Source organism: Rhipicephalus microplus, chromosome X, assembly GCF_043290135.1.
Source record: "Rhipicephalus microplus isolate Deutch F79 chromosome X, USDA_Rmic, whole genome shotgun sequence".
In the NCBI taxonomy this organism is placed as follows: domain Eukaryota; kingdom Metazoa; phylum Arthropoda; class Arachnida; order Ixodida; family Ixodidae; genus Rhipicephalus; species Rhipicephalus microplus.
This window is the reverse complement of record NC_134710.1, coordinates 274,787,128-274,812,896: the sequence shown is the minus strand read 5'-3', so window position 1 is coordinate 274,812,896 and position 25,769 is coordinate 274,787,128. Positions and strand designations below refer to the sequence as shown.

The 25,769-nt window shown below is 43.9% G+C and overlaps 1 protein-coding gene across 9 annotated transcripts in view; it reads left to right on the top strand.

Moving 5' to 3' along the window:
- Positions 1–25,769, top strand: part of tst (superkiller complex helicase subunit twister) — a 220,426-nt gene that overhangs the window by 6,468 nt on the left and 188,189 nt on the right. For 7 of the 9 annotated variants that reach the window (XR_012887328.1, XM_075879179.1, XM_075879182.1 and 4 more), the window contains 2 exons: positions 4,357–4,474; positions 4,900–4,957. Coding sequence is in view for 8 of the 9 variants with exons in the window: in XM_075879179.1 (XP_075735294.1) it covers positions 4,357–4,474; positions 4,900–4,957 (176 nt within the window). In the remaining variant the exon portion in view is untranslated. Of the gene's footprint in view, positions 1–3,560; positions 3,645–4,356; positions 4,475–4,899; positions 4,958–25,769 lie in introns of all 9 variants that reach the window. The other 2 variants (XM_075879183.1, XM_075879185.1) reach the window with 2 other exon arrangements.

The following is a 25,769-nucleotide window of genomic DNA, read 5'->3' as shown; positions in this document are numbered from 1 at the left end:
GATTGCCGTTTACCGAGAGTATACCGTACTGGCTTTGCCCATTTGAGGACCTGCCCATGTGCTTGCTCAAATGAAGGCACCTCTTGTGTCATAGAACAGTTTAGCACCTTTAAAAACTTTTGAACCATTTCGTTAGAAGACCATGCTAGGTTTCCCGCAAGCCCCGTCATCTGCGAATGCTTGAGTAATTTTCGTCAGTCTCCCTGTGCATATAAAGTCTCCCTGTCATTGAACAGCCGAGCTGTGGCAGAGTTTTTCACCTCCTTGCCGGTTTCAGCAGGCATCATACTGAGTGCACTGTATTACTGTAATATCAATAAATGGAGTTGAAGCCTGAAAGGCCTTGGCGTCCGTGATGATGGAAATGTTTATTTGCATCCATTTCGAAATGAGGGGCAATCAGGGTTGCCACGGAGCCTTCTTTTTTTTTTTTTTTAAGGTACAATCGAATGATGTTTCACGCCTTGAATTTCAGCATTGTCTATATTACATTTTTTTTTCATTCTTATTTAATTATATTCTGAAACAAGCCTTTATTTTTTTAATCTACTGTCATTTATGCTTACAACAATTCTGGCACTATGAAGTCCTTGCTTGTTTTTTTTTTTTCACCAATAATATGTTATAACATAGCCTGCTTATGTTAACAGTTAACCAGTCATTAGTTGCCTCCAACTTCAAACCCAGAGCCTCTAAATGTTGGACACTTCATAGGTCTTCATGAATGAATAAAATGGTATGCATTGTGATGTGTTGAGTAGTTCCTGGACTTTTATTGTAGCCGACACATGTCTCATTGTGTGAATGAATCTCCAATATGTTTTTGTCCTCTGACAGCTGGCTCAGGCTTCTGCATCTAGGAAAAGGCTCCGCGTTGAACCCAGTGCCTGTGTGACAGCTTATTTGTCTGACCTTTTGCAGGCTGCCCTTGCTACATCAAGGCAAAGTGAACGTAGTGCCGGCGTTAAGCGCAGTGCTACTAGTTATAGCATGAAGTTTTCAATCTCTACATGAAATTCTACTTTTTGCCTCCAAGGGTAGACCAGTGTTCAGCCTTGCTTATGAAGTATTGTAACAAATGCTGAGGGTTAGGAAAAAAAAACTTGAGGATGAAGAAGGACACAGCATGGGCATGACCGCCGGTGTTGTACTATTCTTTATTGTCATTATTTTCAAGTGCTTAACATTTGTTACATTTGCAAAGTGAAATTACTGGGAAAAGAAAGCTTTTGTATATAGCAGGTTATGCACATGATGCGAGGGAAAAAGTCATGATCACTGGAATCGAAATCCCTGGCTGTTGTATTTCACAAATCGGCATAAGGGTCAAATTGGCATAAAAGCACCCGCAGAGAACATAGAATTGATAGCTAGTTGGACCTCACTCAAGCTGCTATTCTGTACAAATGTCAGCTTATTCATGGAGCATTGTGAGCCGTTATCATGCCACCCTGTTGCATGTTACTAAATTAGTGGTCATGGAGATACCAATCTGTTTGCTCTATAAAGGTAGTGCAATGTAGAGATGTGCATTTTTTTCTGAAGCAAAAGCTTATTATGGCAATACAAAACTGGCACTTAGCATGTCTTGCACTCTTCTCCCACTGATTGCGCTAATGGTTATCGCTACCTAATGTAGCAGAACAATAGTCAAAGTGCTATTATGCTCATGTAAAGAAAAAAAAGGAGACTGAATGAAAATGGCTATGAACAGTTTTTGTTTGAAGCAGGGGAAAATTGGTGTTCACACTTACAGCAGCTGCGCAGTCGCTTGCATTGTATATGGTAGTGGGATCAACTCGTAGGTGGGGCGTAAAATGGGGCATTGCATAAGCTTCAGTTAGCACACTACCCTACTCTAGCACACATTATCGCTAGGCGCACTGTGAACTGCGTAGGAGCTTCCTCACGTCTTGCCTTCAACTATTCATAGCCGTTCAGACTCTGCCATGAAGGGAAGGAGCTCATGATTGGAATAAACAAAGAAAAATAGTAAGTCAGTTGTACGTACACCAAGCTTGCCCCACACCCCAAATTTTTCCGATAGAGGTAGGGCTTCTGAATTTTTTTGTTTCTGCCCTTTCTTGTAAAGAACCAGAAACCATTGAGATAAGGCTGTTTTGCATTTTTCCTGAGATTTTATCACATCTGTGCAGCTGCCTAAGAGAAATGTAATGATGGTTATTTTTCATAAAGCAAATATTGTTTGTAGGTAGCCCATAATGTAGGTTTGTTCTACTTGTGTATTCCGAGGAGGGGCTGCTCTGTCCAGCTCTAAAGAGGTGCCAATAGGTTAAAGGGACAATAAAGGAGAACGACAGCTTCATTTAGATTGACAAACTGCACTCTGAGAACTCTAATGCCACATTTTTCACTATCGTAAGTTTATTATTAGTGGAGAAAATCAAGGTTGAAGGTTCATTTTTGAATTTCGCGCCAAAATCTCCTTGAGTGACGTAAGAAATTCCGAAATTCGATATTTTAATGGCATTGGGTTGATGAAATTTTCTGTAACTTTGTATGCTAAGTTTATGACACCCGCAGATTACAACGCACTTCATTTTCAATGATTGGAAGCTACGCAAGATTCAGTACACATCTTAAAAATATACATCATGGTGTTTGGTGTAGGAATTTCAAGGTAGCGTCTCTGCCTGCGTTTTCTTTTCGAGCGTTTTCTCGCTTAGTAAGTTTCGTGTTGCAGTAAAAGTGGTGTTTTCAGGATTGGGAAATTGTACTCCACTCATATGCGAATTTTTTTTTTTGCTTTTTAGTGTCTTTTCAGTCAACATCTCTCTGTACGGTAGTGACTCATGTAAAACTGCAGAGGAGCTCCAGCTAAATTGTTAAAGGGTACAAAAGAGAAACCATATATAATTTTATACTGGTCAAATATTCCTACAAAAGTGTATTTAGATTTTTTTTGGTGAAAAATATTGACTGTCAGCAAAACGGCCACTTTCTTAGATTTCTCACGTTATGTGATGTGCCAGTGGTGTCGGCGAGCATGAATGAATTTAAAGTGACACTAAAGGCAACTATTAAGTCGCCGTTAATTGTTGAAATAGCAGTCTAGAAGCCTCGCAGTGTTACTTTTGTGCCAAGGAAGTGCCTATTTTGAAATAAAATCACGTTTTAGTGGTCCACATTGAACTAGAGCACTTCAAATTAGCCGCCTCAAGAAGCGGATACCAGACTGACTCATGTCACTGTCGCCGTGCACAACATTGCCCGGCTTTACTGCGCTAGTAGCAGCAGACTGAATGCAGCGAGAGCCACAGCAGCAACAACATCCATTGATCAATAACCCATCATTGGCTTCGAAATTTCAGACATTTTTTTTATTCAACTGCACCCCGCTAGATGGCACCAGATGTCCAGTGTAACTACGCCAAAATTTAGTTTTTGAATCACTCGGGCCATTCCCCATAGTAACGTCCAGTGGTTCTTTTTTCCATGAATCAAATAGAAACGAAAAAGCAGCATTTTATCATATCTCTTGATGCACAGAAAGTTCTTTATTTAGTGCAGCTAGATCGATTACTAGTGATTAATTGTAGGTGGTCCGCCTGATGTCAACAGGATCATTTTGAGAATGTCCTACCGCGGCGCATGTGTTCTTGTGCATTTACCTCAATTTCTCGGTAAGTAGGGTACTGCTGTTGATATTATTGTAGTTTTGTTGTCATACATTGAGCTTTCACATAAATTGTTATTTGGCTTTAGTGTCCCTTTAAGTGTCTTGTCACAGACTTGGCCAATTCGTATGGCGAAAATCCCGAAACATAAGCAGGCTGCCTTATTGCACACTTCTGTATTCAGTGCAACCTTTTTTTATGTGTGTTAAAACATGTTATCATATGCTGAATTCCTGTTCATAGAAGAATCAACGGTAATATGCTTGCTGAAAAACTTGCCTCATCTAGAATAAAAGCTACAAACTCTTTTATAACTGTCTCCCTCACAAATCCAAGACCATTCCTATGCAGACAGTTGGTGAAATATTAGTAGCATTTGGGGAATGGGCCAGATCTAACAAGCTCCACCAAATTAAATGCGCCTAGGGAATCTGCCACTCCTGACAAAACCTCTCGTCACTTATTAGAATAGCTCACAGATTTGATGCATATTCATGTCAGTTGTCCATCTTTTTCGTCTAGTCCTTCTCCAAGCCACAGTGCGATATTGCAATATAACTGTCATGAGCAACTCATTGGAACACACTGGCATTGTGCTCTTTGTTCACATTTGATCCTTGTGCCAGAAAATATGACCATTCCATTATCATCATCATCTCTTTTTTTATCATTTTTTATCTGCAGTCTGCCTACTGAACAGCACTTTTATTTTTTCCAGGTGCTTTTTGCCTCCTCCTAACATAAACTCCTTACTTTCATGCGATGTTTCAATGGTTCCGTCAGAGCTCAAGGTCCTAAGAAACCTGACTTCAGGAACACACGAAGGATATGAAGAGGTAAACAACACAATGTCTTAAGCTTGATTCTTTACAGTCTTTACAAATATTCTTTATCTCCATGTATTCGGGAGAAGTAGTGTTTTTTTTTATCTGTCATTATGTGTGAAGTATTGCATGACTAGTGTGATATTGAGTTGACATTTTTCTTTAAATTCAGAGCATTGTAGAAACACATATGTAAAACAGTTATATTTGTAATGAGTAAGTCATGATCGAAAATTTTTTTGACATTCATTCAAATGTTTTAATCTGGCCATATATTCTCTTGGATGAAATCTGTATATGTGGGCTCATATTGTTTTTAGCTTTTAAAATTTAGCTGAACCTCAAAGCATAAGCTTTTCATTAGTAATTTCATTATATGCATGTTGCTTTTGGAGCAGAATATATGTATTCATGTTTTTGTTGTATTCTTTGTCCAGGTGTTTACAGAAGAAGATGAACTAGAAGATAACAAACAAGTGATAGACCTTACCAAAGGTACCTTGCTATGCCTTGTGTTTTATTTGGTGTCAACAAATATTTTTATAACGTTTATAACACTGCCTTTGCTGGAAATTGTTTTTCTGCTTCTTTTTTCGTTTCATTTCAATGTACCTACTAGTGAAAAGCATTGTGGCAACGATATGGCCACACAGTGGGGACGAAGATGTGAATTGAAGTGGGCGAGGATGATGCTAGCTTTACTTAAAACCAATTTCTGCCTGCTGTCACCATGAGAGCAAAGAGCAGGAAATGAGGGAGTGGCCTTGGAGGGAAGCAGAGACAAAAATGCGCTGACACATTATGATATTCACAATGCAAAATTTGGGTTAAGCTGTTAAGGTGTATTGTGAACTTGCAGTGCATTGAGGCAAGGAATTCGAGAGAGACATGTGCATATATGCAGCTGAAGAGCACTGTTTATTTTCGATATGTATACTTCTAGATGCACTCCTTTTAATGGTCATGAAGGAAGGCATCAGGTCAGAGAAATGAATGGATGTATATATGACTTGCTGCACCACTGCTGCATAAGTTTAGTTACGAGCAGTAAGCGCATCCGCTTACTGCTCGTAACTAAAGCGTAGTTATATCTTAAGTGATTATCAAGCCGTGAACACGTCACGAAGTGGCGATTTTTGAGAGCCATGTCCTCGCGACGCACAAGCAGCAGACGACGATCTCCCGGAGCGAGCATCGGGCCAATGGCGAGGCGAGCTGAGGCAACATGGCGGCCACGGCCAATCAAGGGCCTCAAAACGACCTTCAAATATTTGCTTTTTGCTCGCTTGTTGTTAAAGGGAGGAGCATGAAATAACTGCCAAACATTGGATTACCACGTGTGCTATGGTTTAATACTGATTTGACTGGTGTGAACCAAGTTATCTCCTTTCATGCGTATGGAGGCCTACGAATGAAATGAGCAAAGCACGCAGCTGCGTAATTAAACTGCACTTTCGCCCTAGTAGTGCATCAATGTGGCATTCCCAAAAGGCCTAGCTATTTGCTTTCTGTTGAAAGATAACTTGACTCTGTACCTTGTATTTGAAAATCCCGCGGTAACAGTAGCGCTATATAAGCTCTGCGATGCTAAAGACATACCTGCCAAGTCTCCCGGATTGGCCGGGAGACTCTCGGATTTTGACCGTTTTCTACGGTTGTACGGTTGTCATGAAAATCTCCCGGAAATCAAAACTTCTTTGCCTGATCTGGCCGCATTGACAAAAAAGCAGCTAAATCCACTCCAGGCTTTTCGAACCTACTCGATTTTATTATAAATGAGTTCAAGAGGCGTTCATGTAAACGTACAGTATAATCTCAGTGATGCGAAACCGCGGCAGATACGGATTCTTAAATTCCCCAGCCAAATTTTACTATCTTCATTGGGCCTCCATTCGAATGTTCCGAACACATTTCCTGATCACGGCAGGTGATACAAACTTTAGTACGGAAACGGTCGAACAAAGGCCGAGAGCAGCGTACTCGAAGCTTCGGAAGTATGCGTGCGACCGACGCATTACAGTGCGTGTGATTGTCGTTGCCGCAACCGCTGAAGACAAAAACGCGGTCGCTCTTGACACGATCATGTATGGCAACGACATAAGAGAACCCCGAAAGTGTGCGCTCAACCAGTCAAAGCAATGCTGCTTTTCACAAACTCTGCGGACAAACCTGCAACAGATGCTATTGCAGATGGCATAAAACGACTTAGTTTTAAAGGCCCGTGCGCAGCCAAGCGCATGAGGATTGTAAAATGAACCACTGTTTGCCCCAACCGCCGCGCAAACAAACCATGGTCGTGGCGACACGATAGCTATCTATGAGCTCCGAGGGCACGCAGCAGTAAGTTAAAGGCAGTAAATACGTAAAAAATAAAAAAAGTTACAGTTTCGCCGCAAGGGCAAAGCAATATATGCGACAGCAGCAACTTGGAATGTAACGCTGAGAACGGCAAGCAGATCTAAATGTGCAGCGCGCTGCTCACACACAAATGACGTACAAAAACGATTCGCAGGATGAGAGCGAACTAGCAGCGTTTATTGCTCAACACGTAATGCGCTGTTTAAACAAAAACGATGCACGATACGTAATCATATGTACGGATGAGTACAAATTGACAAATGTCCCAGTTGTTATACATCGCTGTATATGAAAAGCACGCTGTTTTTGCAAAAGGGGCCTGGGCAGAGACCGAAGTTACCTTTGTGGGCCTGGCAACTAACGCATTCGTTTCAGTGAAAGCCTAAGGCACACGATTCCCCCACCAAAGGATAAGCGTGTGCGCACAGGCATCCATCCATGGGGCAAAGTACACGTGAGAGATAAGCTCGCGTCGGTGCATTGCGACAAGCTCGGCGCCGAGCGCGGGTGGCTTTTTTTCTTTGAGTGTTTATATATAGATACGTATACATATACGGTGAAGGACGGCGGCGGTGGCGATGGCAAAAAAAACAGCCTGGACTGTACATATAATTGCTGTCGCAATAAAAAGGGGCCAGACACGTTTTGGCGTTCCTGTCAAAATAATCTAGAAGTGAGCAAAGGTTTGACCCGCGCTTTCGCGGCAGCCAGCTGCGCTGTCCCGTCCGTTCACATGTGTCCCAGGAAGACACACGCAAGTTGTTTTGACTGAAATAGATTCTGCTAGTTGTATTGATCCTTTGAGACTCTCACCTTAGTGAAAAACTCTATCCTCATGTGTTCGGCCACTTTTAGCCACTATAAGACTGCAAGGCTGATGTTGGCACTTGCGATTGAGACCCCCCTCCCACCCCTTTTTGTTTTTCGTGATGTTTTTTGTTTGTTTGTTTGTTGTGTTTTTTTAATGCTCCCCCCCCCCCCCTTCTTTGCGGAAATTTCCCGGATTCAGAATCCTTGAACTTGGCAGGTATGTAAAAAACTGCATTATCAGTTAAAGTTGTATATAATTCGGTAACACGTTTCCACTGCAGTGAAGCGTTGTCCCGGCCAAGCGCACAGAACAGCCGCGATCGCTCACGGTGCCCCTGACTGCAGTGCCACTCCACGGCACTCACGCGAATGGCGGCCAATTTTTTCTGCCTGTTCATCACACTTCCCCTTCTAGCCACCATAACCTAGGTGAAACGGTGGCTACGGTACTTGTCTGCTGACCTGAAGGTCGCGGGTTTGATCCCCACTGCGACGGTCGCATTTTGATGGAGGCGAAATGGCAAGGGCCCCGGTACTGTGCGATCTCGGTGCACAATAAACAACGCCAACTTGTACAATTTTTTGTAGCCTTCCATTGCGGCGTCTCATAATCATCTCGTGGTTTGGGGGCATAATATCTCAGATGTTGTTATTATTATTAGAGTGGGCAGTCTTTCTGAAAAGTTGATTAAACCTTGATATAACAGAGTCAGTAAACAATGGAACTTCGTTTTATTGAACTTGATATAATTAAATGCGACCGTTTATGCAAAATATAGTTGTTGAAAGCTTCTTTTTCTTTGCACAAGAAATGGCAGAAGAATGTCTGAATAATGTGGAAGCAGAAAACACCTATTTTTAGTAACATAAAAAAGCAAATTTTATTGAACCTAATATCCGGCAAATTGCCAAATATCAAGCTTGAACTAAAGAAGTATGCAGATATAGTGCACTGTGGTTATACGGGATAAGTGAAACTATTTTGCCTGTTCAGCTGTAGCAGCTTGTCATCCAAACCTCAGTTGTTGCCTGGAGTGATTTGACGCCGATGCTAATATGTTCACTAGAGTGAACCACTTGCTTTCCACTCATTTCAAAGAACACATTCTTTCAAGTTTGCTTCATCACTGAATGCCCCATAATTTTACGGAGCTTGTAGTGATGCAGCTGGTAAGTGTAACTAAATAATAATTGAAACAAAAATGGCTGGTTTGTTAAAATCTGCTGCAGCCCAACCCTCCCTGAAGATAACTCATTTGTGGTAAAGATGCCTGTTCAGATTGTTTTCACTGATAATGTACAGGGGTGGGTAGATATTCGAAATTTCGAATATTTTTCGAATAGCATTTGCTATTCAATTCAATTTGTAATGGAAATTTTAACGTTTGAACTACTCGAATTTCCCAAAGACAAATGCAGTCAAGATCACTTTAAAATTGACCCCTTTGGATTTTTATTATGCTTCACCTCATCACATTCTCATATTGCGAAAAAGTTGTATTTGAGGCTCTGCTACAGTCGCAAGGATACTGACTCCAGAAAATGCTCATTTCGACATGAAGGTGATAGATGTGGCAGAAATGGGGGCTCAAATAATACTGTTTTGTACCTGAAATTCGGGCAAGAAGTCTGAAAAATTGAACACCAAAGATTTTTAGCATCCAAAATTTTAAATGTTCTTGTATATTGGCATCTACGAGGCAGGCTTGGAACTCCTTACTCGAAGAAAGCACAACTTTGTCTGCCATTCACTTGGTTTCCACAAAAGTTAAAAGAGGAGGAGAGACTGAAGAAATGGCCTTTGACTTGTAAAGTGTTGTACGCAACACTTCAGTTGCACCAAATCATGTACTAATACAATTGGGCCTCTGCATTGTTTCATTTTTGATTAGAAAACTATGAAATACCACCCCGCCAGCACTTCATCAACCTAGCAAGAAGAAACACTTTCATGTTACTGTATCTCATAAAAATACACTTAGGAATCCTCTACAACTTTTTATTTTCCAGATTTTCGATTTGAACGATTGGAAAAATATTCAAGAAATACTTGAGAGATATTCGATTTGATTTGAACTCACACTTCAATATTTGAAATCACTTCACGTCCAAAATTTTGATATGTGCACAGCTCTACTAATTTATGCTGTCCATTTGAACCCCTTTATCAGAGACGTGCACGGAGGGGCAGTTCTTGCACTTATACAAGGTGTTTCTTATTAGCAGGGCATGATATTGTCATTTTCTGATCGACCCCTATTTCGATTTAGGCACACTTTTGTCTCTTACACCCGATGATTTGTGATAGTACCAAGATTCAGCAGCTTCTTTCCAAGTTCGGGATCATGGAGAGTGAGCTGTGTGATATCCAGAAACTAGCGGCAATGTCTTTTTTCTCGTTGATTGGGATTGCATTCGCAAATACCAGCCGTGTCGGTGACATCCCATGTTTCCTAAAGATCACTTACAAGATGAGAGCTCCTTGCATTTTTATGTCTCTTCGTATTTAGTGCTGTTGTCTCTATGGCTAATTATACTTGTTACTTACTACTCAACGTCAAAAAAAAAAAAAACACAATCTCTGGTACCGGTAGACGTCAGGGACAGCACAGAATATGGAGCTATGCTGTGCAAGAACTAGAAAATAGTGTGCAGCAGAGTTCCTGCATGTCACAAATCAACTGCACAGCCACATGCAACCACACAGCCACACGCTCTCTCTCTCCACTACTCTGAAGGCTAAGACAACATTAAATGGGCCCTGCAACACTTTTTCAAGTAACCATAAAATGGAGTCACTAAAGAAGCTTATTGCCTCGCAAATTCACCAAGTTTCCTGCGGCGCGGCCACAGTAGATGACCACAAGGCTCATGAGTAGTGACTGCGTTCATGAGAACCACCTCCCGTGGGCAGCATATGCTGGTACTAAGGGCTGTATGTCGTGTGTCACTGCTGGTGGCACTTTGTTGTGCGTAAAGCGCATCTATATGTGGACGGCCGCTTCAAGTACACTTTTGGCACCATTTTTTCGTGTTGAGAGCGCAACCCGTAGAAGCTCCCGCCTGCTGTAGTGGCAAGAGCTGCGCGCTGATTGTTGCTGCGATAACGCGGCAACTATAAGCGCTTCCCTCCCCTTATTCGCTCACAAGATCAGCGCGTGCGCAGACGACCCCGGCCGGAAAGGCGATGTTCACTCCGCAAAAAGAGGAGGCTAGCGCATCCTTCCCCGTATGTATATATATATATATATGTGACGCTACGATGACTGGGAGACGTGGCCTGGCTCATACGCCATGTTTATTCCATCTCACTTCTTCCTTCTCGGCTTCTACCAATCATCGCTTCATACGTCACACGATTCCCCCTCCCCCCTGAAAAAAGGCATGGATTACGAACAAGGAAAAGTACACAAGGAGAGTTTGAGAAGTCACAAATGTCAAAATGCACAATTGGTTTCATGGCTTCGTGGTGTTCCGTAACCTCGCAAAGCTTCACGAAAGAGTGCAGCAGTCCGGTTAACGCAGGAGTTCTGGTGGGCGAGGCTGATGGTTGCGTCCTGGATAACACAAGAATGCTTTGGACGTGGAGATAGCGGAAATCGCAGCTGGCATTCTTGTGAAGAACAAACGAGGTTCGAACGCCTTGCAGAATGGACAGTTTGGATATCGTAGGCATGGAATTCTTCGTCTTGGCACAGGTCGTGCAGGCAGCTTGCGTGCGCGTTGATCGAGGTTGATTGGGTGCTGCCTGTGTTTCTGCCGAGTACAAGGGGTGCTTTTGTGGCTTTTGGAGATTTTCCTATGGCGATGTCGCAGATGGTTTGATGGAAGGCACATTCTTGATCTTTGGTGGAGAATGTATCCACGACGATGGGTCTTTTTGCAATGTTCTTTGAGCCTTAAAAGTGGTTTCGATGAGGTTTGCTTTCGTAGTTGACAATGTTGAAGTATACGTTGACGTTGTAGTTTCTTGGTTTCGTCGACTTGCTTGTGGTGTGACATTGATCGTGCTGTGTCAGGATTCTTAGCAAGTCCTTCGCAGGCTTCAACGACGTGAACCAATGCAGATGTTTCCGGCACAAAACAATGTGCGGGGTTTCGTGCACTTGAATATTCTGTATTCATAAATCGTTCATTGTTGGTGGTTGCCTGAAGATTACTAGTGTCATCAGAAGTCGCACCTGTGCTTCTGTTTTCATTGTTGGCAGTGAGGTTGCATACAGGATTCACGTCACTTCGATCTTGTAATTGATTAACACTAGACGCTTCTGCAGAAGACTTTCCTTCACAAGATGCTGATTGTGAATGCTTCTGTCTTTGTGGCACTGCTGAGCTGAATGCCAAGTCAGTTTGCAAAGTACGCATGTGGCATGAGGTATTAAATGCATCTCGGTCATCAATAGCAGATTCAATTCTTTTATGCAGCAGTGAGTTGAGCATTGGTGATATATCCGCGGATGAGGAACCAGGTGGAAGGTTGGGAACACGACCACGTGGTCTTTCCGTGAGCATGTGGCTAACTTCACCTGACGGGAATTGTACATTCATGCTCTGTACTCGAGTGCGTGAAGGCTGCTTATGACTGCGATGACTGAGTTTGAATGCACTGAGAGTGCGTGGGCTAATCGAATCTTCATTATAGTCTTGAAACCAGATGATCATTCCTTCTTTTATTTTTTGCCAAGACTCGTCGTTGTCGAATATGTGGGTGACGTAAAACTTAAATGCCTCACCGGTGACATATTCGCTGAAGTTCGTAACCATCTCCCGTTCCGACCAAGATGCAGCGGCAGCGTGGAGCTCGAACAGGTCGAACCAGTCCTGTACAGGTCCATCGTCCGCTGCTCCGGTGTACTTGGGGATGGGAAGGTCGGTCGATGGTTCTGCCATGATGCCGGTAACTGCTTGCGCTTGAGATCACCTCTTCTGTGGTCGATATTCAGTTGAGGCGTATTGCCGGTGGCTTCGTGAATGATGTGTGGCTGACGAGCGGTGGCCAGGTCTTCATCCTGTCGACTTGTGTGACGCTACGATGACTGGGAGACGTGGCCTGGCTCATACGCCATGTTTATTCCATCTCACTTCTTCCTTCTCGGCTTCTACCAATCATCGCTTCATACGTCACATATATATATATATATTGTGAGGAACCGGTTTATTCAGCCAGGCTCGAGCTAAATCATGCTGGTGATGATATTTACAGATGAAGAAGGTGTACAGGTGATGATGATATCAAAGAGAATAAAGAGTCATTCGCTTGTCGTGCTCACAATATATATATATGTTCTCGTCGCTCACCATCTCCTTTGCATTGTTCTTCTCCGCCGCCGAGAAACTAGCATCCGTGGCCTATGGAGGTGAGGTCGCCAGACAGTCTTTTCAAGATATGCCTCTGCCTATTGTTATGCTTAAAAACAAAGTGAATGTGTTGATTGATGGAATATCGACGATGGCATTATTTGACACTGGGGCGACTGTGTCTGTGATGAGCCTTGCCTTCAGAAACCGCTTAGGTCGCAAAGTTATCTTTTCGTTGGACGATACAATCACCTTTCGTGGTGTAAGTGGCGAGTGGCTTAATCCTCTTGGTGTATGTGTTGTCAGTGTTTCATTGGCTGGAAAAGTATATGTATCCGAATTTCTGGTTCTATCTCATTGTTCGCACGATGTCATTCTTGGTATCGATTTTCTGGAGCAATGCGGTGCTTTCGTCGACTGTGGTAGTGGGGAAATATCATTAAACAATTTGTTTCTACCGTCGTTTTCCGAAGAAGACTATCGTGGCGAAGACAGGAACACACTTAATTGTGATTGATGAAGTGATAGCACCATCTTGGTGCCTGACACCCGTCCGAGTCTCTTCCACAGCGGTTGATGCTGCTTGTGTTGACCTCGTAGTGGGGCCTCTATGCAAGAACTGTTCTAAGAAGGGCATACTTGTGCCCTGTTCTGTTGTGTGCATGACAAAAGGAGTAGCAACATTGTGGGCACTGAACTGTTCTGCCAGGCCGGTTGTGCTTCCTCGCGGGATGACGATATAGCTCTCTTCGATGAAGCCTCATGCAGCTCGATAGCAGCACTAGCTACGGACCTCACCACCTCTTCCTCTCCTTCTCTTCTCTGTATTTTTACTAGTCCGTTACATAATATATATATATATATATATATATATATATATATATATATATATATATATATATATATATATATATATATATATATATATAAATAAATAAATAAATAAATAATTAAATAGAGAGGGAGAGAGAAGGGACACAACTTAGCGGTTGTCTTAGTTTTATTTCAAACGGTTTTGACCGGTGGACCGGTCTTCGTCAGGGTTTGTGAATAAGTGCGACGCTATGCGAACATGCCACATCGACACCGTAGTGCAAGAAATAAACGAGGGAGAGCGACAAATTAGTAATGTTTTACTTTGGTGACATATGCTTTGCAAACAGTTCTCGTATCATTGGTTGGAGCTAGCAAAAGAGATAAGGTTGAGAGAGGTCTTGTTTAGAGTGGGGCACGTGTCATATGTTTGGGCAAACCATAAATAATAGAGGCAGCAGAAGCCAAATAATCTAACTAAAAATTCAAAAGACTACCAAAAAAGGAAAGAAAGAAAAGAAAAGAAAAAAAAGGAAAAAAAAAGGAGAGCAGGGCCATGGGACCCATCTCTGAAGGTCATGGTGGCAGGCAATTACTTGTAGCCAAAGGGGGGACTCCGGCAAAAAGAGCCTCCCCCCCCCCCCTGCCGATGTGGCCCCTTCTGTTGTCATTTAGGAAAAAAGGGGAAACAGGTGTTTTGATGAGACCACACTGACACGTTCCATATGTTTGTGTGGGGAGGGCTAGATTTCGGGGCAAAGATGGTCAAAACACACAAGACCGTTTGATAACTACAGGCTAAAAATTTGGGCCAGAAGGCACATGTGGTTAATATAACAGCGTGCATATATATCCACCCCTTCTGTACCACTCCCCCAAGCGCTTGTAATTGAAACCGGCTGGCACTGGTCGGGTTTTCCCACTTACAAATAATAAGGGAAACATAAGTAAATGGAATGGCCGAAAACATAAAGAAATGTGAAAATAGAACAAATAATAAGAGATAATGGAACCGGTGATATTATGCAAGAGATATGTGCTCTGGAAACTTACGGAAATGCAAACCTACAAAACAGTAATACAAAAATAAATAATAATAATAAAATACAATAAAAATAATAAGAAGAAGGCAATGAAAACAGTCATAAAACAAAGAAGTACATAAGTGAACAGAACATGAAAAAATGTTCGTTTGGTCCATTCCTCCAAATAACTATTGGGTACATCCTTTGAGCATGTCGAGGAATAATATATTGTATGCCAGGCTCAATTCGTGTCCCATCTCACCTCTGCACGTCTTAAGGAACAGTAGGTTGCTGATACTTTCATTGATGCCATGTGTTAGTGTTTGGAATTTGTGAATGAAGTATGACTCCCTTTGTTCCCGTTCACGAGTCCTGCGGAAGCCTGACTGAAGGAGGGTGACTTGTATTTTATCAAATGAGTGTTCTGGCAAATTCAGATGCTTGGAAAAAGGGAGATTTGGTAGTGTGTGTGCGTGGGCTTTGTGGTTATTGAAACGTAGTCAAACGCCGTACCTGTCTGACTAATATACTGCGGGCCACAGACCTCGCAATGCTGCATATATACCACATTCTGGCTGTCACAATTCAGCTAGTCCTTAATTTTGAATTTTAAGCCTGAGGACGAAGCTTTGGCAACACAGGTGGTGGTCATGTGTTTGCAGACTTAGCAGCGTGGTTTCCCGCATGGCTTACAACCCGATTCACTGCTTTCAGATTCGGTCGTCATAGCTCTAACTAGAATGTCTTTTATGTTCTTTCCGCAGTGGTAGACCACTCGCGGCGGCTCTGTGAAAATTGAGGATAGACGCACACTATGCTGTATAATTTTAAAATGTTTTGAAAGAATATTGTTGAGGTGCAAGGTTAGTTTGGTGTGTATATATATATATATATATATATATATATATATATATATATATATATATATATATATATATATATATATATATATATATATATATATATATATATATATATATGTACACGTGAACCACAGCGGCAGCGGCAACAGCAAAAACCAGCCAAAACCAACTGTCCATATAATTACTATCACAATAAAAGAAGAAAACAAGAAATTCAAGCTGCTGCACTCTTGGCCACAACCTCAACTCCCCCAGCGCCCCTTTAGATTTGCGGTAACCTAAACCGCATAGCAATGTACCACTGTAGCAAAGCTGACTTTTGGAATTCGTTTCGGCGTGGGAGCGGCGGTGGTTTCTGTTAATTCTTCTTTGGACGCACAGAGTAAAAAAAAATTGAGATTTGGAAGAGCTTCAGTGTCCAAAACTTCAGACGTTATCATACATTAACTCTATGTAGGTTGTGGCCGCTGTGTAAAAGGGTCCAAATTTTCAAATCTGTCTGAAAAATCGGCTACTTTGTCATCCTTATCACTGACACGGCCGCTTAATAAAACAGAAGGTGTGGCCTGTTGCGTGCCACCAAAGTGGTGTCCCAGGCCTAGTTCATCTCACGTCTACTCTGGCGCCAAAACTCCTCCCAGGGGAAACGCTTTCACATGCATTACTATACATGACAGTGACTCCAAACAGGGTGTAGATAATGTGTGTTGCAGTTGCACATCACAGGTTCGATTCTGAATCGTTATTAGAAGTTCCTATTACACCACATACGTGAACAGTTTGCCCTAGAAGTGCCAATATTTCGTAGAATAGGCCTCAATACTCTTCATGAATGCTGCCCGTTTGACTGCCCTGAAATGAAAAGGGTCACTAATCCTATTCATAGGGAGGAAATCGCCACGAAGATATCAGCCCAATGAAATGAGCCACGAAAGCACGCCCAATTTAAATGTAGGTCCTTTTAGAGCTCCAGCAGTGCCGGTTATAGTCCGAAAACGGAGTTAAAACCAAGAGTTTACAACGCAAAATGTATTCTCAGTAAAGACACTACAACCGTCACGCAAACTTGCATGCATGGCAGGTATCAATTACAACTCACAAAATCATTAAGGGGGTACTTAAAACAATGAGAACAAGCTTGGCATGCTACAAAGGCAAGCTCACGCATTATAAATTGCGTAAGAACACTTAGCAGCCTTGAATATTCACCATATGTGTGTACTCCACAATTCTTCAAGCATTTCTCGAATGTTTCTCATCAAGGAAACACTAAAGCCAACTTCAGCGCTGAGCGTCGTCCCGGCGACGCTCTTCAAAACAGTGATTCCACGGCGTCATGACTCGATTTTTCAAGATTGACTGACCACACTACATGGCTCACTCAAGTCGCTCGAATAAAACTTCTTTTCCAAGTTCACCATTTCGCCCTACCCTCTGTCACCTCTCGTTTGAATCCTTCCTAGTTTCAAGAACATTCCAAGTAATTGTACGGCATGTAGCACGTACCACGGCGACAGCAAGGAGTAAGGGTTTCGTCTCACTGGTCCATCTGTGCAAACGGTCACCCCCTAAAGATGCCCTGTTACGATGTCTCCATTTCTCCCAGTCTGCACTGGCTGTCACATGTGTATAAGGCATGCCCTGGGTACCTTTTAATAGATACTTGTTTTTCATTGCATGGGCCCTTGAAAGGAACGGTTGGCACGGTGATTTGGTGCTGTCGTCTGGAGACGACGGCAAGTGTCTGGTTCAGTGCTCATTAGTGACAAAAATAAGTGCTCTGTTACGAATAATACGTATCTAAATATGCTTCGGCTGCGGCGATGGCGTAGTGGTTAGAGCATCCGCCTCGCATGCAAGAGGTCCGTGGTTCAAATCCCGGTACCGCGCAGTTCCCAACCGGATTAAAAAAAAAAAAAAATCCGCGTGTTGATGGAACTGCATTAAGAGGCCTGGGGTGCGGCCTCACCGGCAAACACCGCCGAAAAACGCACTCCCTCATCAGATAAGGATTGGCCACCCTGGTGCAGTATCTGGCCACTACCTCCCACATGCTTACGTCAAATAACTCACGGCCCTCAGTCCCCAGCAGCTGCGAAGCAACTGACCACGGCGGCGGTCAGATCTGCAACGCAGCAGAGGGTGCTAAGAATCTCTGGATCCGGACAGGCCGCCATTGGAACCTGAACTTGGCAACGTTTAATGCTAGAACCTTATCTAGTGAGGGAAGTCTAGCTGTACTATTCGAGGAGCTAGAGGGTGTTAAATGGGATATAATAGGGCTCAGTGAGGTTAGGAGGACAGATGAGGCCTATACGGTGCTACAGAATGGGCATGTCCTTTGTTACAGGGGCTTGGCAGACAGAAGAGAACTGGGAGTGGGGTTCCTAATTCACAGAAACATAGCTGGCAACATAGAGGAATACTATAGCATTAATGAAAGGGTGGTAGGTATCGTAATTAAACTGAATAAAAGATACAAGATGAAGGTAGTACAGGCTTACGCGCCTACATCCAGCCATGATGACGTTTCAGTTGAAAGCTTCTATGAAGACGTGGAATCGGCAATGAGTAAGGTAAAAACACAGTATACTATAGTGATGGGCGACTTTAATGCAAAGGTAGGGAAGAAGCAGGCTGGAGACCAGGCAGTAGGAGATTATGGCATCGGTACTAGAAACGCCAGAGGAGAGCTACTAGTAGAATTCGCAGAACGCAATAATTTACGGATTTTGAATACCTTCTACCGTAAACGAGAAAACCGCAAGTGGACATGGAGGAGCCCTAATGGCAAAAATAAGAACGAAATAGACTTTATAATGAGTGCACACCCTGGAATCGTGCAGGATGTGGAAGTGATTGGCAAGGTACGATGCAGTGACCATAGAATGGTACGGTCTCGAATTCGCCTAGACTTGAAGAAGGAACGACAGAAACTGATACGCAAGAAGCCAATCAATCAGCTAGCACTGAGAGGGAAAGTACAGGAATTCAGAGTGTCGCTGCAGAACAAGTACTCGGCTCTTAGTGAGGAAACCAACCTTAGCGTAGATACAATGAATGATAATCTGACGAGTATCATTACGGAGTGTGCAGTGGAAGTTGGAGGCAGGGTAGTTAGACAGGACACTGGCAAGCTTTCCCAGGAAACGAAGAACCTAATTAAGAAGCGTCAAATCATGAAAGCGTCAAGTACAACAGACAAAATAGAACTGGCAGAGCTTTCGAAGTTGATTAATAGACGTAAAGTATGCGATGTAAGAAGGTATAACATGGAGAGAATTGAACACGCTCTGAAAAACGGAGGAAGTGTCAAAGCATTGAAGAGGAAACTTGGGATAGGCAAAAGTCGGATGTATGCACTAAGGGACAAAGAAGGCAAAATAACTACCAATATGGATAGGATAGTTAAAATAGCGGAGGAGTTTTACAGAGATCTGTACAGTAGCCGAGACAACCACGACCTTAATACTATAAGAACTAGCAGTAACCCAGATTACACCCCACCAGTAATGATAGAAGAAGTCAGAAAAGCTTTGGAGAGCATGCAAAGGGGCAAGGCTGCTGGTGAGGATCAGGTAACATCAGATCTGCTGAAAGATGGAGGACAGATTGTGCTAGAAAAACTAGCCACCCTGTTTACGAGGTGTCTCCTGACGGGAAGAGTACCAGAGTCTTGGAAGAACACTAAAATCATCTTAATACATAAGAAAGGAGATGACAAGGACTTGAAGAATTACAGGCCGATCAGCTTGCTCTCTGTAGTATATAAGCTATTTACAAAGGTAATTGCTAACAGAGTAAAGAAAACATTAGAATTCAATCAACCAAAAGAACAAGCAGGATTTCGAACAGGCTACTCAACAATTGACAACATTCATACTATCAATCAGGTAATAGAGAAATGCTCAGAGTATAACCAACCCCTATACATAGCCTTCATAGATTACGAGAAGGCGTTTGATTCAGTAGAAATATCAGCCGTCATGCAAACACTGCGGAATCAGGGCGTAGATGAAGTATATATAAACATTCTGGAAGAAATCTACAGGGGATCAACTGCTACCATGGTGCTCCATAAAGAAAGCAACAGAATACCAATCAAGAAGGGTGTAAGGCAGGGGGACACAATTTCCCCAATGCTATTTACCGCGTGCTTACAGGAGGTTTTCAGAAGCCTAGAATGGGAACAGTTAGGGATAAGAGTCAATGGAGAATACCTTAGTAACCTGCGCTTCGCCGATGACATTGCATTGCTGAGTAACTCGGGGGACGAATTGCAACTCATGATTACGGAGTTAGACAAGGAGAGCAGAAAGGTGGGTCTTAAAATTAATCTGCAGAAAACGAAAGTAATGTACAACAACCTCGGCAAGGAGCAGCGCTTCGAGATAGGTAATAGGGCACTTGAAGTTGTGAAAGACTATGTCTACTTAGGGCAGGTAATAACTGCAGAGCCGAACCACGAGATTGAAGTAACTAGAAGAATAAGAATGGGGTGGAGCACATTCGGCAAGCACTCTCAAATTATGACAGGTAGTTTGCCACTATCCCTCAAGAGGAAGGTATATAACAGCTGTATCTTGCCGGTACTTAGCTACGGAGCAGAAACCTGGAGACTTACAAAGAGGGTTCAGCTTAAATTGAGGACGACGCAGCGAGCAATGGAAAGAAAAATGGTAGGTGTAACCTTAAGAGACAAGAAGAGAGCAGAGTGGATTAGGGAACAAACGGGGGTTAAGGATATCATAGCTGAAATCAAGAAGAAGAAATGGACATGGGCAGGGCATGTAGCGCGTAGACAGGATAACCGCTGGTCATTAAGGGTAACTGACTGGATTCCCAGAGAAGGGAAGCGGGTTAGGGGGAGACAGAAGGTTAGGTGGGCAGATGAGATTAAGAAGTTTGCGGGTATAAATTGGCAGCAGCAAGCACAGGACCGGGTTAACTGGCGGAACATGGGAGAGGCCTTTGTCCTGCAGTGGACGTAGTCAGGCTGATGATGATGATGATGATGATGATGAAATATGCTTCTCGGCACTGTATATCGCAGGGGAATATGTTATACTTCACAGTAGCGTATTTTTTCTCGTTCGAACTGCTCTGCAGTACACAACAGCTTCGCGGTGTCACATGCTAAAAAAACTCTGCCACACACACGCGCTCAAGCAAATTGTACTCGATCACAAGAAGCATGAGGCAAGCTACCCCCCCCCCAAATGAGCACAAAAAAAAAGCACAAGAAAGCACACGAAAAGGCACACGAACACCCACAAATTCACACGCCACCACATTGGAACTGAAGTGTCGTCTGCTTTGATGACATGAGTTTCAGCGCCCTCACCAAAAAAAAAAAAAAAAAAACTGCCGCAACTGTCAACTCAGCGGAGATGCCCTCACCTATTGACAGTGACGCGATGCAACAGGTCGTACCTTTTTTTTTATCTAGCGGCCGTGTCACTAGTGTCTGTTGACATATCTCATCTGGTATTATATTTTTCTCACAACAGCCTGCCATCCTCATATTTTGCTTTTTTTTTGTGCAACCCGCTTATAATAATTATCGGTTCTAATAATAAATTTTTGTGGCGCTCGAGTATTGTTATAGGTGGACTCAACTGATACATATCACTGTAAGTCAATCTTTGCTACACTCTGCATTGACTCTGCCAATCATTTATTCCAAACAGTCATGGAAGTTGGTAGTTTGGTTATTGCGTATAATGTTTAATCCATGGGCTGGTGCCTAAATGCTGGGTTATAAAATAAAATTGGATGTCTTCATTTCTTTTCTGAACCTTTTGCCATTCTTTCTTGTGCTCCTGGTGACTGTGTGAGAAGTACCTTTACCATAGTGGCCAGAATCTGGCCTCAGCATCTGTAATACCTGCCCGCTGTACTAGAAAAGAAAGGCTTTTATCAAGGCTACATTACGGTCTAAGTGAACTAGAAATTCATATTGTGGACTATGCTATAACAAAGACTGCAAAGTTGCTTCTACCAATCCATAGGTGTGAATGAAGACGGTGTTTCATTTTGTATCTATTACAGTTAAACCTGCTTATGAGAAACATGCAACAAAGAGCAATGCTTGTCTCTTAATGAGGTGTCTCTCATAAGCAGGGTGCCACGTATGCATTGTCTTATCAACTTCTATTTCAATGTAAGCGCACTAGTGTCTGTTATACCCATTTGTCTCATATATCAGCGTCTCTTATAGAGGCGTTCGACTGCATGCTTAGCAAGGATGTTGTGGTGGCCCTGTGGCTGTGGTGCCTGGCTATGTGTCGAAAAGTTGCGGCGTCAATCCCAGCTGTAGCAGTCATATTTCAATGGAGGTGAAATATTGGAGGCCTGGGTACTGTATGATTTAGTGCACATTAAAGAGCCCTGGGTGGTCCAAATTTTTCAGAGCCCACCACTGCGACATTTCTCATGGCCTGAGTCACATTGGGACGCTAAACCCCATAAGTCAACCTGTTATACCTAACAAGTGCACATTCCCCACGTCATATATATATAAAAGGGAGGTACAGTGATGTAGAAGAGAAGGTAGTCGGGTAAACAACAGCTTGCCCGAAAAACGGCTGTTGTCTCTTGTCCGATTCCTCACTATGGCGCAGTTCAAGAACGGAACCTCATGGCTAAGCCACCTGTACGTGTCTGCGCAGGTCATTGGCAGCGCGGGTTTCTCCGTTGAGGAATACCGTTTATGCTTCCTTTATCACGGACTCTACGACACGACTCATGCTACAGCTACCCCCAAATCATCCGCAGATGGCGTCAAGGCCTCTTTGGTGGTTCCAGGGTATGACCTGACAGGAACCTTCCTACCACCTTCGTGTGAAAACGTGCAAGAGATATTGTTGTATGGAAAAATCACGTACGCTCCCCGTGACACAGATCTCATGCCTAAGACTTTCTACGGGTAAGCATCCAAGAGATGCCGTTCAGCCTTCCTTGGCATACCTTGGCAGCACCTAGACAGTGAGCACCTTCCCGTTGGCTGGCAATGCTGCTCACACTTACCGTGGCAAAAACCTCTCGCTGAGTACTTGATCGGCACGCACTATTGAATGGTTCCATTCAAGCTCCCCATAATGAACCACCTGCTGCTGTAAGCACAATCACCACATCAAGTGGATCTTCAGACAACGTTGTGCACGTGCGGTGTATGATCGCCCGATTCCGCGGCACGATCAACATCTTGAAAGCTTCGAGCTCTGTGATATTTCCTACCGTACTGCTGGCGTTAAGTGCTGCCGATGCCATGCTGAACGCAGCTGCCTCACACATCCTGAAGGCCAGCCCGCCTGAGCAACCTTGAGAGTTCTGCGATAGCCTCTGGCAGCTCTCAGACCAGCTAAGCTGCTTTGTGTTGGTAATTTCTCAGTTTTTGCCTGTGGTCCAACCTTCACAAGCCACCGGTAAAATCCACGGCCTTTACGACCACGCCATAGATTGGGTAGTGACCATCATTGCTGTTGGATTTCGTGAGGCCTGGTCGGATCAGGAGAAATTGTGGGGGGCCATCAACGACCTGCGGGAAGGTACCGCAGCATGGCTCAAGTATGAAGGCATGAGGCAGCATTCCTGGGCGGCATGTAGAGCAGCCCTGATGGCCGGTTTTGGCCAGATTATCTGTGACTGTAGTGAGCCCAACGCGACCTTCGCTGAGGACAGAGCTCGGGAGGGGCCCCACCTCAAAGGTGCAACTATGAACGACATATCACTAGCAATCTGCGCAGCTGGTCTGTATGAACATTGGACTGGAGCTTTTTGCCATGACTGTTTTGGCAGCCAACAAGAGAGCATCCCCGTCAGTGGCAGAGAATGATTCCTATCCACAGTTATTGGAAAACGTGCTCCCATACTTGCCATTTGGAGGCGCCGGCCCACGACTTACTCGGTGGTCTACCATCTAAGGACAGATACGTGGCCGCGGATTCCGTAGAGTTTCTCCTTGACAAGTCTTAGACAGATCCACAGGGCGGTCACTACAGTGTTTCCAACTTGCTAAGAGACGACTCTTTAGACGACGCCAAGCTCTTTAAAGGGGTCTGACATCAATTCGATCAAAGATTTTTCCACGCAGAACAAAACTTCTACTAAAATGGCTTTGGATAAAGATCTCGCATCTGCATGCAGAGCTGCTTTGATAATGTCAAGGATGCCCAAAATTGCAACGCTGAGGAAGCAGAAGCCATGTCACCAATCAGCGAGAGAACTTGACCCGTTGACGCAGTCACGCACTTGGAAAGGCCAGCGCTTTGGAAAAAACCGGGGAGATTGCCAAAACAGTCAGGGCCGGCCGCCAGAACCATTGCCGAGAAAATATCACACCAAGCCGCATCACAGCAGGGAACTATCACAAGACTGCTCACTACGTCCTCCAGAGAAACATGAAACCGCATCCCCTGAAAAGTTGCAGCGTGGCCGAGGTCCTAGACCACCACGACACCATCAATATCATCCCCTAGATTTGTCATTGACAAAAAGCACCAACCAAGCCTCCACAGCAACACAGGGAACGGCCACTGTGACCTAGCCAGTGTCGGCCACCAGAACCGCCTTTGATAAATTAACAGGTAAAGTTCCTGCATGGCGCAGTCCGGCCACTCCGAAGCAGCCAACTCCGCACACCAGAAAAACTGTCGGCAGCTTGACGTGCAGAAAGCTAGCGAAACCGCAGGTCGCGGGATCGAATCCCGGCTGCGACGGCTGCATTTCCGATGGAGGCGGAAATGTTGTAGACCCGTGTGCTCAGATTTGGGTGCACGTTAAAGAACCCCAGGTGGTTGAATTTTCCAGAGCCCTCCACTACGGCGTCTCTCATAATCATATGGTGGTTTTGGGACGTTAAACCCCACATATCATTTAGAGCTAGCGAAAGGGGCGAAGAAGTCAGATAAAGGACAGCTTGCTCGACGAATGGGTGTTGTCTCTTGTCTGATTCCTCACACCAACATATATATATATATATATATATATATTATGAGGAAGAGCTTTATTCGAGGCGAGCTCGAGCTGGCACACACTGATGATGATATCTACAGATGAGGAAATTATACAAATGATGATGACACATCCAATTGATAAAGAAGAGTTGGTGACTGCGCTCACAATATATATATATATATATATATATTGTCACGTGTGTCCCGCGAGAAAAACGAAGGCGACAGTGCGCACGCGCATCTGCACGCTTTTATGCAGAACACAACAACGAGAAAGACGAGGAACTCTCTGGCGCGCGGTAAATAAAAAGACCGACCCGCTGCTGCTTGCGAAATAGTGGCCGCGTTGATGACTCCCAAGAATGCGGCGTCCATAGACTCGTCATTAATAGCGGCAGGCTCGACGGGTGAGCGCGAGAGACAGTCTGCGTCGGTGTCCTTCTTCCCTGATTTATAAATTATGGTCATATCAAACTCTTGAAGCCGAAGGCTCCAGCGTGCTAAACGGTAGAATGGGTCTTTCAAGTTGGTGAGCCAGCAAAGCGAGTGGTGATCGCTGACGACCTTGAATGAGCGGCCCTACAGATACGGTCGAAATTTGAGACCCGCCCAGACCACGGCGAGGCACTCTTTCTCGGTAGTCTAGTAGTTCCCTTCTGTGTGAGAGAGAGCTCTGCTGGCATAGGCGATCACTTTCTCGGAGTTATCTTGCCTTTGTATCAGTACGGCGCCCAGGCCTACATTGCTTGCGTCGGTGTGAAGTGCTGTTGGCTCTTCCTGGTCAAAGTGTGCAAGAACCGAAGGTGTTTGGAGGCGTTGGGGTAATTCACTGAATGCAGTTTGTTCTTTTTCGCTCCAAAGAAAGGGGACATCCTCTCGTGTGAGCCGCGTCAAAGGCGCCACAATAGACGAAAAGTTGGTGAATAGATGAATTGTCGGTAATAAGCGCAGAGGCCTAAGATGCATCCCACTGCTCTTTTGTCATGCGGTGCGGGAAACTGCGACAGCCTTGATTTTGCTGGGTCAGGTCGAACACCTTCGTGGCTGACCACGTGGCCTAAGAGCAAAGTTCACTAAAACCAAAGTGGCAGTTCTCTGGTTTTAAAGTCAGGCCAGCTGAACGTATAGCTTGTAAAACTGTGAATAATCGGCTTAGGTGTTCCTCAAATGTAGCTGAGAAGAC